The 17,025-nt window shown below is 43.7% G+C and overlaps 1 protein-coding gene across 8 annotated transcripts in view; it reads right to left on the bottom strand.

The window, feature by feature from the left end:
- TNS2 (tensin 2) overlaps positions 1–17,025 on the bottom strand; it is a 146,321-nt gene that overhangs the window by 27,578 nt on the left and 101,718 nt on the right. For 7 of the 8 annotated variants that reach the window (XM_029595050.1, XM_029595052.1, XM_029595049.1 and 4 more), the window contains exons 22-25: positions 3,085–3,216; positions 2,424–2,516; positions 1,710–1,787; positions 1,531–1,608 (exon numbers count right to left, since the gene is read on the bottom strand). In XM_029595050.1, the coding sequence (XP_029450910.1) occupies positions 1,531–1,608; positions 1,710–1,787; positions 2,424–2,516; positions 3,085–3,216 (381 nt within the window). Of the gene's footprint in view, positions 1–1,530; positions 1,609–1,709; positions 1,788–2,423; positions 2,517–3,084; positions 3,217–17,025 lie in introns of those variants that run through there. The other variant, XR_003855568.1, reaches the window with a different exon arrangement.

Genomic DNA, 17,025 nt, shown 5'->3' with positions numbered 1-17,025 from the left:
GTTATTCTTCTGTGGTGATTTCCATTTGCTCTGAGCCAGAAAATTTTCTACATCTCTAGCTTATGTTAGAGTTTGGAGAATGTTCAAGCGCTAGTTTGAGGAGCGAGGTTTTCATCCTCTCAAAGCTGAAATTCCAGACTGGAATTTTTACAGGAAGGCTTGCTTAAAGACTTGGCCCGTAACTCTCTGAAGGTGCAGATAGCAACTCTCGCTTGTTATAAAGGGTGAGTCAATGCTGGAACAGTCTTCCCATCCAGATGTGTTCAGGTTTTTGAAGGGAGTTAAGCATCTACATCCTCCCTTGTGGCTACCAATGCCTCTTTGGGTCCTTAATCTGGTCTTGAGTTTTTTTTTGGCGGGACCTACGTTTTGGCCACTTTGTGATCTATCTTTGCAGCTGCTCACCTTGAAAATGTTTTTTCTGGTAGCAATCTGTATGGCCACCAGATCTTTCTTGCAGTGAACTGTTTCTACAAATGACTCCAGGGCCGGTACAGCTTAGGACTGTACCATCCCTTTTGCTGAAAGTGGGTTTTGGAATTTCATTTGAATCGGTCTATTTCCCTGCCTACGCAGCGTGATTATCCTCTGATGCATGCCTTGGATGTCAAGTGGCATCTGATGTGGTACTTGAAGATTATTAAATCTTTCAGGAAGTCTGATTAAATGTGTGTGCTCCATGGTGGAGGTAAACAAGGTGAACCGGCAATGCGGGCAACTATAGCCAGTTTGATAAAAGAAGTAATCAAATGGGCTGCCTATGTGGATGCTGATGTCCCATTGCCTAGACAAATTAGGGCACATTCCACTACGTCACAAGTGGTTGTCTCCTGTCGAGAATTGCTAAGCAAAGACATGGTCCTCTTTGCACAGTTTCTCTAAGCATTACTGCTTGGACATTCGAGCTCAGGAGGACGCGACCTTTGCACATGCAGTGTTGGCGGGACCGCGGGCAGCCTCCCGCTCTATTCGGGAGTAGCTTTGGTACATCCCACTGGTCCTGAACCCATCTGTCTAGGTGCTAGGAAATGAGAAATTACTACTTACCTGATAATTTTCTTTTCCTTAATCTAGACAGATGGGTTCAGCTTCCCACCCTTGGCTGCCATATGATTGTGTTATAGTCTTCCAGTGTGCTATGTGTTCCAGGGGTTACTGGTGTTACTCCAGCCCCTAGACTGTTATTGTATTTCTTGTCTGAGCTCAGTGTTTCCTTTTGCCTGAGTATTGAAATGGTTATCTGTTTTTAATCAAGTTTTTGCTAGTCTGTCCACAGTTGCTTTTGAAGAGAATACTGGCAGGCTGATGTCATTGCAGGAGTATATATACTGTGATGTCAATTTGCTTCGTTTCCATCTGCTGGTAGGAGTGCATAACCCACTAGTGTGGATTGGCTTGCCTTCCTTAGAGGAATGGATATTATCAGGTAATTAATAATTTCTTCTTCTGCTCTTTGTGGTCCTAGGAAAAATGGTTTCCTTGCTTGTGGGAAGCAGATCACCCAGGCTCTATACCCCACTGGCCACCTACCTGCCCCCTGCCGCAATAAATCGCCTGCTGTGCTCATGTTAGTACTGACTAGGACTTCAGGATGCTCCTCCATGGGATCTGGGGAAGAAAGGAGGGGCAGCATTAATTAGCGAAGCCAGCTATCATTAGGAAAGGGAGTGGGGGCTCGTGGCTCACCCAAGGGTGAGGGAATGACTCACCTTTGCTGGGGATCTTTAACCTGCAAGGCAGAGAGATAGGGGTGATGGCATGCTGGAACACCAGTGCTGGCAGGCTCCCTGAAAGCAAAAGATCCACAGGAAAATCAATTGCAGTTTTGTAAAAAAAAAAAAAAAAAAGTTTACTAAGTTTGTATTACTGGGTGTTTTCTCCATTTTTATGCCCTCCTCTCACTATAGTGCAGCCACTATAGCACCAGTCCTCAATCAGGGGATGACAGACCATAGTTCCCTCTGGAAGAGCCTGACTGGTAGGCATCACCATCATGTGACTGCTGGGACTTCTAATACAAACTGTATACATGCTGAGGCTACCTGAAATGTGATTCAATAGTATGATGGCTGGAGCTCCCCTATTCTCTCTTCTACCCCTCCACAACACCCCCCACCCCAATCTGGTCTGTGAATGCTCCCTCCACAGCATTCCTAGCTTGAAGTGCAGGAGCTCAGCTCAGGAATTAAACCCAAGTCTCCTAACTGGCAGCCCATATTCTGCACATCTTGTTTGTCTCACATTTTCACTTGTCTTTTTATAAGAGTCTCTGGCTGTCTTAAGGCAGTGTATACATCTCTACCCTTCAGCTTATATCGAGTATGTCTATATGGGGAAAATAGAGTACTCGTGTAAGGAATCCACAGGAAGGGGGTGAGGGGAACACAGAGCTCATGGCAGTAATGGGCCCTCATGGCACTCACCAAAGTGGGGTTCATCCTGGCAGCCTTTGATCTTGACACCTTTGGGCCCTGTTTCTATCAGGAAGTGACGAACGAGCTGCTCCATGGGATCTCCTGAAGCAGAGAATTTTTTAAATTTTGGATACAGTGCTCACTTTTTTCACTGGAAGCTCAGGGTGAGGTACATTCAAATATTCAAGTCCCCAGAGGGCTTGTAACGTAGGTTTGTACCTGAGGCAATGGAGTCACCTGGTGACAGGACACACTGAACCTGCAATCACATGTCACAATAGTGTGCATGCAATGGAAGGGGTGGGAGAAGGCGAGGAATACAGGACACTGTCTCCCCCGAACTATACTGCATGGGTCATCATGTTGACCCATGATGAGGCGTAACAGGTTGCACTGTGCTCATCCATGTCCACCTGCAGTGTGCGATTGCCTCTCGTGGAGCACTGGAGAGTTCAAGAGTGAGTAAAGTGACCGGAGCAGTCTGCACTTCTGAGGGCTTCTCTTGCATCGTCAGAGTGCATTTAATGGGGGAAGGGGAGGGAGCACAAGCCTCTGGGGGCTTCTCACCTTTACAGGGATGGCTGGAGGGACAGAATGCACCTTGGGGTTGCAGGTTTGACAGTGCATTGAGAGGACAGCAGGCTCCTCCTCTGGGGAGGGGGATTCTCACCTTTACAAGGCTGGTTGAGTGCACTGGGCGGGAGTGTGGTCACCTTCAGTGCCAGCCCATAGGCACCCTGGAAGGAATTGCTGTCGCGGATCAGAAAGCAGCCTGGGTCTTTGTCCTTCAGGAGAGCTATTGCTAGCAGCAAGAGAGGGAGACAGTAAAATCAGTCATTGCAATGCTTATATATATAAGGCCCTCAGGGTCTTCCAGCAGCTCAGCAAAAGATTCTACTGCAAGAGTTACAAATTGCTGTGGTACATTTGCATAAAATGTACGTTATTTAATAAGTACAAATATTTTCCTTTAAAAAAAAAAAAAAAAAGCATTCCAAACTCTCTTGTGTGGCTGGAGAATTAGTTTTGTTATTTTTATATTTTTTCACGTTTCTCTAATTTTGGTATTTTCCTCTTTCACTTTTAATTTCTTATTCTCTCTTTTCCTTTCTTCCCTCTTCTACCACACCTCTCATGACATCCTCTTTCTTCCTCATCTTTTTTCTCCCTGCCTCCCAGGGTTTCTATTTTCCTTCTTCTTGTAGTCTTTCCTTCTTCCAGCCTATCATCCCTCTCCCAGCTCTACCTAAAGATGACTGTAGTCCATCTAGGTGAGAACTAATGGAGATTTTACCACTGAATACCACAGTAATGGTTCCCTGGGGCATTCACAATGATGAAGGTTGACAAGATGTCCCATGGCTTGAAGTCTGATCCTGCTCCAGGATATTTTAACATGCCACTAGCTCTTGTCCCTCTGGCCTCTGAAGGGCTTGTTAAGTTATTTTCCAGAGTATTCTAAAAAGACAGACTCTCGTGCCTAGCGTCAATCTAAGATTATTGACTTGTTAAAAGGCAGGCAAAGACCCACATTCAGCAGCAACTTATCATGCAATATGGAAAGGCCACAGATAGAGGAAGAAACCCAATGGTCTACCTCAAGGTTTGATGCTGTCTCCAATGCTGTGTAACATCTACAACAAAGACCTGCTGGAAACTATGTCCTGTAAAATTTGCCTATGCCCCTAACATTTTCTGTGGCCTCCAGGCCTCTCTCTTAGCTAGAAGATGGCCTACATGTTGATATGACCATCGTGACTGAATATCACTTTCACCGGCGTCATATGCCAAGTGTCACCAAAACAGTGTCTTCCACCTCCATAAATGAAAATCCTTTCAACAATCACAGACAAACACGGCCCAAATCTGCTGTACATGGGGGGGTAGCCCTGAGCCGCAGAATGCCATTCAAACACCACCTGTCTAAAACAGCAGCAAAGGTCAAGATGAAAAATACTATCGTCGGCAAACTGGCTGGAATTACAGGGGGAGTGCATGCTCTCATACATCAGTCATTCTTTGCTATTCTGTGGAAGAATGTTGTGTACCAGTCTGGGCCCAATTGTCTCTTAAAACTGGTAGATGTTCAGTTACACAAAGTTGCGTGAATTGTGTCCAGAGCTCTGCACCCTGCTGCACTCCTGTAGTTATCTGTGCTGTCCAGCATGACCCCCATCCATCGTTGGGCACAAAGTTGCTTAAGCAAAGTGTCACTCGTATGCACAGAAAGTCATTTTTGCTTTCACATTCAGATGTGTTTCAGCTGCCTGCTATTCATTTATCATCTCATCATCCTATTTATCTGTCTACCTCCACCTGATACCACCATGGAGGTGAGATGAAGAGAGATCGCCTCATGATAATTTGACAAAGCGCCTACTGCGATTTGATTTGAGTGCAGCAATAGCCTACAAACCAGGGAAAACCACAGAGGAGTTTATCCTGATTACTTTATCAGGGAGGATTCAAAAGAAAATTATCAGGTAAGTAGTAATTTCTCATTTCCTAGCACCTAGACAGATGGGTTCAGGACCAGTGGGATGTACCAAACCTCCAAAACTGATAATGGTACCCCAGCACTGCGAAACACAAGAAAACACTGGTGCTCCACTTGCATGGGAATATGGAGGTACACCTCGGACAAATCCAAGGAGGTCAGAAATTTCCCCAACTGCACGGCCATTATCACTGAGCACAAAGTTTCCATGTGAAAATGAATCACCCGCAAATGAGGGTTGACCCCTTTGAGATCCAGGATGGGACGAAAGGAGCCCTCCTTCTTGGGCACAATGAAATAAATGGAATATCACCCTGTATTTTCTGGGTACAGGGTACAGGAACCACAGCCCTCAGACTGAGGAGCCTTGACAGGGTAGACTCCACTGCCTGCTTCTTTTGCAGGGAGTGGCAGGGAGACACCATAAACATGTCCAGAGGAACACTGCAAAACTCCAACGCATATGCTTTTCATATCATCTCCAGGATCCACTGATCCAATGTGATCTCACACCACCTCTGATAAAAGAGAGAAAGGAGTCCCCATATCCTCATATCACTTATGTAAATAATCAAACGCTATTCTTGCTCACATCTTATCATGAGGTTTGGACTCTGCCTCCATCCCATACTCCATTGTATATAGTAATTTATTGTATTTAATAATTTATCTTTCGTTCTCCCCCTCTTTTTTTCCTTCTCCCAGTTAAGGCAACCTTGTTATAATGTAACTTTTATGCTCCTTCTAAATGTCTCTTGTTGATTTGCTGGTTATAGTTCTGCTTAGTTCGATGTAAACCGAGTTGATTTGATCTGTATCAAGAAAGTCGGTATATAAAAGCCTTAAATAAATAAATAAATAAAATAAATCTCTTGTTCTCGGTGGGTGGGTTGGCAAACCTTCATTGGGAGGCTTGGGAAGTTCCACTGCCCAACCCTGCACCCCATCTGGGCTGTCTGAGATAAAAGGACTGGGAACTACCTAAAGGACGAGCCCTCTGGAAGGACACTCCTCTGTAGGGGTGAAAATGCTTGGATCCCTGAGCACGACCTCTCATGATAAAGGAGCACAGTATCTGCTTCTTACCCTCTACCAACCGGGGATTCGCCCCACTTACTGGCCAGTTTCTCCAACTTGCTTCCAAATAAGAGCAAGCCTTCAAAGGGCAACTTCGTGAGGTTAGCATTAGAGGTTGCATTGGCCGACCAATTTCTCAGCCATAATTGGTTGCAGGGCTGCTATTATTGAAACCACCCCTCTGGATGAAGTGCAGACTAAATCACAGCCTGCATCTTCCAAAAAGGTGGCTGCTGGCTCCATAACTGCCCTGGAATTCACCCCAGAGTCATCGACCTCCTGAGAGAGAAGAAAACAAGAGCGAGCCACCGGGGAACAACAAGAAGCTATCTGCAATGTTATTGCCACTGCTTCAAATGCCTGTTTAAGGATGGTCTCAATCCTCCTATCATGAACATCTTTCAAGGCCGCTCCTCCATCTATGGGAATAGTTGTCTGTTAGGAGACAGCACAAACAAGTGTGTCCACCTTTGGAAAACGTAAACGCTCTCTTATCACTGGATCCAAGAGGTATAGACCTTCCAAACCCGGCCCCCTTTGAAATTAGCCTCCAGGGCGATCCACTCAAGATCAATCAATTCTTGAATGGCCTCCATGACAGGGGAAAAACAATGAGAATTTTCTTCTGCTCAGAACTGGAATCCGTCCCAGGCACTCCCAGAGTCGGCAGCTCATCTATATGAAAGAACCACAAGATAGTCCTACACGGTTCCAGTCCCGGAGAAATTTTCCCATCCTCCAGTGAGTCAGGATCAGCCTCATCATCCTTGGCATCTGGATCCCTACCGAGAAGTCCCACTGCTGATCTAGGTGTAATCCGGCGCTTAACAGCAGTACAGGCTGCGGCTCTGCTCTGGCAATATTGAGCTGGGCTGAGGACTGCACCTGAAGAAAGGATTGCAACCCTTGAAAAAATTCTACCCAAGAAAAGGCAGAAGGATCCAAATCAGGAGGCACCTGCGCTGCTCCCACTGAGCCACATATCCCCCCTGATGAACCAGTTAAGGGAGTTCCAAAATCAGGCATTCCACTTGACATGTCTATACCCAGGCTCTCATCAGGCTGGGAAGAACCAGGCTTAGTAAAATCAGAGGAAGATAAATCACCCTGAGCCTCCAAATAGTGCTGGCACAAGTTAGAGGGCACACCAGGTTCAGATGCCTGAATATGACAGACAGTGCATCAGGAAAGGCGCCTAGATTTCTTAGCTATAGGCACCATTCTTTTTTTTTTTTATTATTATGCGTCCAAAATGTTAGGCACCCAAAACCTAGGCATCCCAAAGATAAGCGCATAATCAACGCACCCAAGCTAAGAGCACAGTTAAGCGCGTGTCTAGCTCAGATGCTGCTTAACTTGGACATCCAAACCAATGCCCGCCTTATCATCCAAGAACTGGATGCACAGACGCACTGTCTGAACCAATGCTCCTGAAAAGGGCAGCCGAGCACACAGGCAAAGCACGCAAAACACTGCTGTGGCCCACCACGCGGCACACATGAGAAAAGTCTCAAAGCAGGGCCTAGCCAATAAAGGCTGCTCAACCCACCAGGCTGCCCACATCCCTTAAACCTCCTTCGGATCAGGATGAACATCGGAACGGCGTACCGAGCATAGAGATTGGGTAAGGAGGAAGCCCTACACAAAAACCCTCCTTATGCATCTCTGTATTTATATTATTTTTATATATATATATATATATATATATATATATATATATATATATAAATTTTTTTTTTTAATCTTTCTTGAGGTCAGCCTTACCCAGCTGAGTACAGAGACGGTCTCCAGATGCGGGAGGAGAGGGCATATGCCATCACCGCTGCGCTTGGCTTCCTGCACTTGCTGCCTTTCAGCTGTCCAAGCAGCTAAATCCCCGCCAGCTAAAAAAACAGCTACTGGACCAAGGCACTCATCTGAGGGACCACAGAAATCACCTCAGGAATTCTCAACTGGAGGCGGGACCATTTGGTATCACCGCAGAAGAGTGAGGCTAATTAATTTTCCTTTTATTTCTCCTTCCAAAATCTAAAGCAATCCCCAGTAGAGAAATGCACGTCTACCATCTGCTGGAGACGGAGCATACTGGCAGGATGATGTCACTGCAGGAGTATATATACTGTGACATCTATAAACATTCTAAACATTCTATTATAAACCATAAACATTCTATGTTTATGGTTTAATGTAACGACCTTACTTATTGTTTAAGGTTACTCTGTTCAATATTATGTTTATTGTTTAATGTAACGCCCCCCGGCGATAGTTGTGTTATTTGGAAACCGACTTGATTTGATATATATATATATCAAGAAAGTCGGTATATAAAAACCCTAAATAAATAAATAAATAAATAAATAAATAAATAAATCAATCTATTTGCGCCGTCTCCACCTGCTGGTAGAGGTGCATAACCCACTGGTCCAACCCATCTGTCTAGGTGCTAGGAAAGTAAAGTTTATTCACAATTTACCAGCGAATGCTGGTGAAGGCTTCTTTGGCATTTTCAAGATGGTTCATGTCCTCTTCTTTATCTAAAGTGGGCAAAGATGCCCAGGGAGATGCCCTGGCAGTGGCAGAGCAGGACTGGCTGGCTGACCCTTCAACAGCTTCAGGCTACGGCACAGCTGTTTTTTTTATTTTCCAGTGGGCTCTCCATAACCGCACTCTCTTCAGCCATCCAGTCCTGCGCTGCCACTGCCAGAGCTTTTCCTTGGGCATCTGTGAGTAAGAGAGAGAGGCAGTGCTGAGCAGCGGGGTAACTGTTCAGTGCCTCCCAGGGATGGTCCATGGCACAGGGAGTGGGATCGCTTGCTCCTGACTCCATTTTTAAGAGGGGGGGGGGGGGGGCTGGGGCTACCGGGGCACTAACATTATCAGTGAATTCTGCGAATCCGGACGAGGGTCCGTGGTGCCACAACCATTAGACACCAGGGGAGTTAAAATTAAATAAAAGAAAGTCTGTTGGGGCATAATAAGTGAAAAGTCCAGTGTCTGAGCTGATGTCATCTGTTCAGGTGACTGAGTCCATAACTGAACGGAGGGAAGGGTACCTGCCCCTAAGAACCTACCCACTTGGGGAAATGTGTCAGCTGAAAGAAACTGAGCCACATTTTTGGACTTTTGTTTTCTGTGGTGCACTACCCATTGGCGTTCTTTTAGGAATTTTGTTTTTCTGCCACCAGTTTCAGTAAAAACTTTTGTTTTGAACAGAACTGGAGTGACTTGCTGGAGTGCAGAAACCCAAAGAGAAGAAGAAAACCTAAAGACGCCTACAACAGGCTGTCTTTCCCCCCCTGTGCGGGAACCCCAGGAGGTTATAGGCCTTGCATGGTGTACAGCTCCCCCCCCCCCCCCCCCCATATGCTCTACACAAACATATCTCAAATATATTCATTGTGGATATTGCAACCCTTTATATAGCATCAAGCTTCAAGCACCACTGGGGGTGCATATATGGATTTTAAATATATTTTCCTAATTAAAATCAATAAATTAATAAACTTTCAGGCCAATTCTGTAAAGTGCACTCAGCATTTGGCCGAATGTTTGAGGGGCATCTGTTACCCCTTATGCTTAAGGGATTTAGTGCCTCAAAAATGCGTGGCCAAATTCCCTGAAAACTAATAGCGCTCATCACATGCATGTTGATGAGTCTATTAGTCCTTCACCCGGGGTTCAGAAAGAAAAATGTGTGGCCAAGCCGCACATTTTACGCTGATAAATTAATGCCCGCTTTAGCGATATTAAGTCTGAGGAACCAAAAATATAAAAATTTAAAAAATTTAAAAAAAATAAAAAATTGCTGGCCGGTCCGGTTAGGAGAATGGATGCTCAATTTTACCAGCATTCATTTTCCTAACCAACTGCTGTCAGCAGGTTCGGAAAAACGACCCTCGTAAAATTGAGCATCGGTTTCCTGAACCCGCTGACAGAGCCATCTCTCCTGAAGCCAAGGAGACGCTAGGGGCAAGTAATCGTCCCAAGCACCTCCTTTTAGCCCGACCCCTCATTTAAATAGAGGATCGTGCGCCCAGGAGAGGTGGCTGGGCGTGCATCGGGAGAGTGGGCGCTGAACACAGAGCACCCATTCTCCCAAGATCTTTACTGAATCAGCCTGTTAGGCAGTATAACCAAAAATAAGCACCATTTGAAAACATTTGGATGCCCGATGCAATAAGTGTAAACAGCCTCTACTCATCTGATCAACTATCAGTAAAAGAAGTTAGAAACCACCATTCTTATCTGAATACTGCATCGGGCGTACAGGGGCTGTGCCTGTGCGTCCATTAGGGAAACGGGTGCTCTGTATTAGTGCACATTTTATGTGCGCGACTTATTGAATTGGACTGTTAGATTGTAAGCTCCTCTGGGGATATGGAAATACCCTCAATACCAGAATGTAATCTACTTTGAAGGGCCAAAAAGAGGAATATTAAAAAAAAAAAGCCATACGTTTCTGTGACTAAAACCAGCCAGCCAGTTCCAGTGGGGTTACTATAATATTCCCCTTTACAGCTATGAATTAGTCCAAACAATGTCCCACATCATTAATGATTGCCCATTGATCAAGTTTAAAGGTAGGCTGGCAGAATTTAACATCATATCTGACCCAACTTCAGCACGGCTCACCTGAGTAAGAAGAAGACTGCAACTTTGTCCTCCCCGTCTCTCATCCCTTCCTCCTTTCCCCTAGTCCCCTACCCACCAAAAATTTAACCTTCTCCCTTTCTTATTTAGCCTTAGCCCCCGACCTATGATCTCTCCAGCCTTCTCCTCTTTCTCAGACTCGTCCCTCCAACCGTCTCTCCTCCTCCTTCAATTCCACCTTGTCTCCCCACTAGACTCATCTGCTCTCAGCCTCAGATCCCTCCAACCACAGTCTCATCCCTATTGATGCTGTTCTAACCCATTGCTTCCTCCCAATATCCTAGAATATTTACTGGGATATAATTGGGGGCCCCAGGAGTAGGAGGGAAGCAGGGACAGCTCAGAGCCAGCCACCAGGCCCTTAGTTTTAGAAAGAGGAGATCAGCCCCGATGCACAAGAAGATAGCTTCCAACTCCCTTCTTGCCCATGCCAGTCTAAGCAATAGCAGGAAGGAGAGAAGCAGCCCTTGTCAGGCTGGCTTGAGCAACAGGAGAAGGGCAGTAATGGCAAGTCAAGAACAGCTGCTGCTACTTGGCTGATCTCAGATGTGGTGATGGTAGCAGTGGTGAGTGGGAAAGTATTTTGTGTCCTTTTTGCAGCCAAAGACAAATTTCACAGCATGCTAGAAAAATGGGGGCCATGTTTATATGTTGGTAATCCATACAGGATTGGATGCATCAATAACTGGTATTATTCCATTGTGTTACAGGCTGTTTAAATTTGTTGTGTTTGCACATTGTATTTTCTCGCTGATACAGTTAGGAGGTGGAAGGGAAATCACTTTATTACATGCGATTGATGCCACAGCTCCTTAAAGCGGCACAGAAGAGTGAAAGTCAGCAGGTAGGTAATTGTTTAGAGTTTGTGTGTGCCTGGCTAGCATAAAGAAGGTAAATCTAGTGTTTGTATTTCCCTCCATCCCACACCAATTCCCACCCACCCCTAGCTCATTCTTAGATGTATAGGCAAAAGACACTTTCACATTTAAAATCAATCAGGGTTTTATCTAAAACATAAGATTGCCCCAGCCCTCATCTTGAGTTTTAATGATCCCCTCACAGTTCACTACCAGATTAACAGTGAATACACCACATAAATGTAAAGGTTTCTAATGTACTCAACCTTACTCCCTTAGCAATCTAAACTTAAATAAGAACTCAACAATATTAAGATGAAGGCAGCAGTCCAACAGCAAGATGGGGGCCTTCCAGTCTTTTGTACCGAGTGTCATATGTATGATTTTTTTTACCAGTTGGTGAGAGGATATATGTGTGCACCAAATGCAAAGAGCTCCTGGCAGTCAGAAAAGGAATCTGATCTCTGGAGTGGCAGACAAAGAGGTATATAGAGGAGACCTTCATGGACATTTCCAACTCCAGTCTGACAGCCCCAGTGCTGCATTGAGGAGGACGGTCACCTGGCAGACAGCATCATCCTAGTGTAGCAGGAAGTGATCCTGTAGCAAGGACCTGCTCTTCAGATGATGCATTATCCTCTCACACCGAGGTTGAGTCTCCCAGGTCTAGTGCCCAGGAGGGAAGAGTTAGGTCAGTCATCATAATGGTGATTCAATTATTAGGAATGTAGCTACTTGAGTGGCTGGTGGATGTGAAGATTGCTTGGTAACTTGCCTGCCTGGTGTGAAGGCGGTGCACCTCATGCATCACCTAGATAGGATTTTAGTGCTGGGGAGGAGCCAGTTGTTGTGATACATGTGAGCACTGATGACATAGGATAATGTGGGAGGGTAGGCTCTTGAAACCAAATTTAAGCTTTTAGGTAGAAAGTTGAAAACCAGAACCTCTGAAATGCTCCCTGTTCCACACACAGATCCCCAGAGGCAGGCAGAGCTCTAGTTTCAATTCATGGTGTGACAATGGTGCAGGAAAGAGGAATTCAGTTTTGTAAGGAACTGGACAAGCTTTTGGAGATGAAGGAGTCTCTTATGAAAGGATGGGCTCCACCTTAACCAGGGTGGAACCAGTCTTCTGGCACTAATCTTTTAAAAAGGAGTTAGAGCAGCTTTTAAACTAGAACAAGGGACAGTCACTCAGCAGTGCATGGTTCAGAGGAAGGTATCTTCAAAAGGTACTAATGAAACAGGAGAGATGAGGCATCCCATCAGAGAGGTTCCAATAAAAGCAAAAGTAAAGAACTACCTGGTTAAAAGATTCCAAATTATTCCTGTCAACTGATTAGCAGCTGGTTAATATAAACAAAAAACACACTTTGGTCTGTATGCCAATTCCAGACGTTTAAGAAGTAAGATGAGAGAGTGTATAGCACTGAATGAAGAGGTAGACATAACTGACATCTCAGAGACCTGATGGAAGGAGGGTAACCAATAGGACACTGTTATACCAAATTATATTGCAGTGATAAGATGGATCAACTTGGTGGGGGCACTTTATGTTCAGGATGGCATAGAGTCCAACAGGATAAAGATCTTGAAGGAGACTAAATGCAATGCACAGTAGAATCTTTATTGGTAGAAATCCCATGTATGCTGGGGAAGAGTATAGCGATAGGAGTATACTATACCACCAAAATGGTCAGACAGATGATGAAATGCTAAGAGAAATTAGGGAAGCTAACCATTTTAGCTGTGCAATAATAATGGGAGATTTCAATTACCCCAATATTGACTGGGTAATTGTAACATCAGGATATGCTAGAGAAAAAAGTTCCTGGCTGGAATAAACAACTGCTTCATGAAGAAATTGTTTCTGGAACAAGTGAAAGAGGGACCCATTCTGGATCTAATTCTCAGTGGAGCACAGGATATGGTGAGAGAGGTAACGGTGGTGGGGCAACTTGGCAATAGTGAACATAACATGATCAAATTTGACTTAAATCACATTGTATGCCTATACTGTTTATTACAGATTATGCTGTATGCCAAAAAATCTAAAAATAAAGTAAAAACAATTGGACTTAATGACTGGAAGGGGACACTAAATAAATCTGTAGTTCTAGCATTAAACTTTCAAAAAGGGAGACTGATAAAATGAGACAAAAACTGAAAGGTGCAGCTACAAAAGGTTAAGAGTGTACAACAGGCATGGACACTATTTAAAAATACCATCTTAGAAGCGCAGTCCAAATGTATTCCACACATTGAGAAAGGTGGAAGGAAGGCCAAATGACTGCTGGCATCATTAAAAGGTGAGGTGAGAGGATATTTTAGGCAAAAGAACTTCCTTCAAAAATTTCTTTCTTCCAACCTAATTTTATTTTTTTTATTTACTTTTTTTTTTAAAACTCCAGACTGCAGGATTGCACCTCTGCATCTGCTGGAGACAGAAAAATACTAAGGGACTGCAAGTGGCACTCTCGCTTATGTAACAGTGCCTCAAAGTTTTGTTCTCTGCCTCCATCTGCTGGTAGGGATGCAAAACCCTTGTCTGGACTGATCTGGAGATATGCACAGGAATGTAAAACATCAGTAAGACAGGCTAAGAGAGAATGTGAAAGGAGTTGGCCAGAGGCAAAAACTCATAATAAAAACGTTTAAAAATATATCCGAAGCAGGAAGCTTGTGAGGACACCATTAGAAGATAGAGGGGTTAGAGGCATTTAAGAGAAGATAAGGCCATTGCAGAAAGATAATATGATTTATTTGCTTTTGTGTTTACTAATGAGGCTGTTGAGGAGATACCCGTTTTGGTAAATTTTTTCAAGGGTGATGATTCAGATGAACTGAACTAAATCATAGTATACCTGGAAGATGTAATAGGTCAGATTGACAAACTGAAGAGTAACAAATCACTTGGACCAGATGGTATACATCCCAGGGTTTTGAAAGAACTAAAAAAATGAAATTTCAGATCTATTAGTAGTAATTTGTAACCTACCATTAAAATCATCCCTTGTATCTGAAGATTGGTGGATGGCCAATGTAACCCCAATATTTAAAAATGGCTCTATAGACCAAAGGCTGACTTCAGTGCTGGGGAAATTCATGGAAACTATACTAAAGAATAAAATCACAGAACATATAGATAGAAACAGCACCAGCATACATTTACACAAGGGAAGTCTTGAAGGGGTGAATAAACATGTGGATAAAGGTGAGCTGGTAGATCTAGTGTATTTGGATTTTCAGAAGGTGTTTGACAAGGACCCCCATGAGAGACTCCTAAGAAAATTAGGCGATGTCGTTTAGTGGATTGCAAACCAGTTAAAAAATAGGAAACAGTAGGTTTAAATGGTCAGTTTTCTCAGTGGAGAAAGGTAAATAGTGGAGTGCCACAGGGATCTGTATTTGAACCAGCGCTTTTTAATATATTTAGAAATGATGTAAAAAGGGGCACAAGTGAGGTGATCAAATTTGCAGTTGACACAAAATTATTTAGAATTGTTAAATCACAATGGATTGTGATAAGTTGCAGAAGGATCTTGCAAGACTGGAAGACTGGGCATCCAAATGGTAGATGAAATTTAATGAGGACAAGTGCAAGGTGTTACACATAGGGAAAAATAACCCTTGCTGTAGTTACACGATGTTAGGTTCCATATTAGGAGCTACCACCCAGGAAAAAGATCTAGGTGTTATAGTGGATAATACATTGAAATCATCGGCTCAGCTGCAGCAGTCAAAAAAGCAAACAGAATATTAGGAATTATTAGGAAGTTAATGGTTAATAAACAGAAAATGTTGTAATGCTTCTGTATCACTCCATGGTGAGACCACACCTTGAAGTCTGTGTACAATTCTGATCACCACAACTCAAAAAAGATATAGTTAACTAGAAAAGGTACAGAGAAGGACGACCAAAATGATAAAGGGGATGGAACAGCTTCCCTATGAGGAAAGGCTAAAGAGGTTAGGGCTGTTCAGCTTGGAGACGAGATGACTGAGGTCTCACTTGGAATACTGGGTACAATTGGAATACTTGGAATACTGGGTACAATTCTGGAAACTGCACCTTCAAAAGGATATAAACAGGATGGAGTCAGTTCAGAGAGTGGTTACTAAAATGGTCAGCAGTCTTCATTCTAAAACATATGAGAATATACTTAAAGATCTAAAATGTACACCCTGGAGGAAAGGCGAGATAGGATAGATACAATAGAGAGACACTCAAATATTTAAAGGTTCCATGCACAGGAAGTGAGCCTCTTTCAATGGAAAGGATGATCTAGAACGAGGGATCATGTGATGAGGTTGAAAGGAAGTAGACTCAGGAGGAATCTTAGGAAATATTTCTTTACAGAGAGGGTGGTGGATATGTGGAATAGCCTCCCAGTGAAGGTGGTGGAGAAAAAAAAGTATCTGAATTCAAGAAAGCATGGGATAAATCCAGGGCATCTCTAAGGAGGTGATGGGAATTATAATGCTAATTTAATTGGACGTATAGGCAGACTGGATAGACCGTATCTTTTTCTGCTGCCATGTTTTTATGTTTCTATAAAATCATGAGAGGACTAGATCAGGTAAATGTGAATCGGTTATTTACTCTTTCAAATAATACAAAGACATGGGGACACTCCATCGAGTTAGCAAGTAGCACATTTAAAACAAACCGTAGAAAATTCTTTCACATTGCACACATTGCCAGAGGATGTGGTTAAGGCAATTAGCACAGCTTAGCTGGATTTAAAAAAAGGTTTGGACAAGTTCCTGGAGGAGAAGTCCATAAACGCTACTAATCAAGTTGACTTAGGGAATAGCCACTACTTATTACCAGCATTAATAACATGGGATTTATTTAATGTTTAGGTACTTGTCATCCCTGGATTGGCCACTGTTGGAAACAGATGTTAAGCTTGATGCTCGGTCTGACCCAGTATGTCAACTTTTTTTGTTCTTATGTTTAGACTCTGTTTCTCGGTTGGTGCATCTTGATGCTTACAATAAGAAGACAAAGCCAAATCTCACCATTATGAGAGCTAGGGTTACCAACTGGCTCCAGATTTTCAAGACAGGTTGATCCAGTCCTGGTATTTTTCCCCCCCCCCTATTGCATGCTGGGATTTATTCTGACTTCCCTATTGCATTCCGAAGAAAAGCAAGACTATAAGTACCTGCATGCAGGGGAGTAAAATCAGGACTAGATCAACCTATCCTGAAAATTTAGAGCCAGTTGACAACCCTAGTGAGCACCACAATCAGGCACTAGGTTAGAGTCTGTTTGAGTCACATGATTGATTGTTTTAACCAGTGAGCAATACTGCTCCAAAGTTAGTGTCTCTACTATGTAGGATGGAGACAAGCAGATATATGTATATCTTTATGCAGGATTGATTTAAGCACATCGTTTAATCCTCCTCCTCCTCCTTGATAATGGTCCTTCCATATATCTTTGGTGGGGGCAGGGCATAACCCTGCCTCCATATTGTACAGGCTGTCAATCTCACCCAAAAAAGGGATCCTGAACTTGGAT

Source organism: Rhinatrema bivittatum, chromosome 3 (genome assembly GCF_901001135.1).
Source record: "Rhinatrema bivittatum chromosome 3, aRhiBiv1.1, whole genome shotgun sequence".
NCBI classification, from domain to species: domain Eukaryota; kingdom Metazoa; phylum Chordata; class Amphibia; order Gymnophiona; family Rhinatrematidae; genus Rhinatrema; species Rhinatrema bivittatum.
Note: the sequence above shows the minus strand (reverse complement) of the source record. Positions and strands in the feature narration are given on the sequence as shown.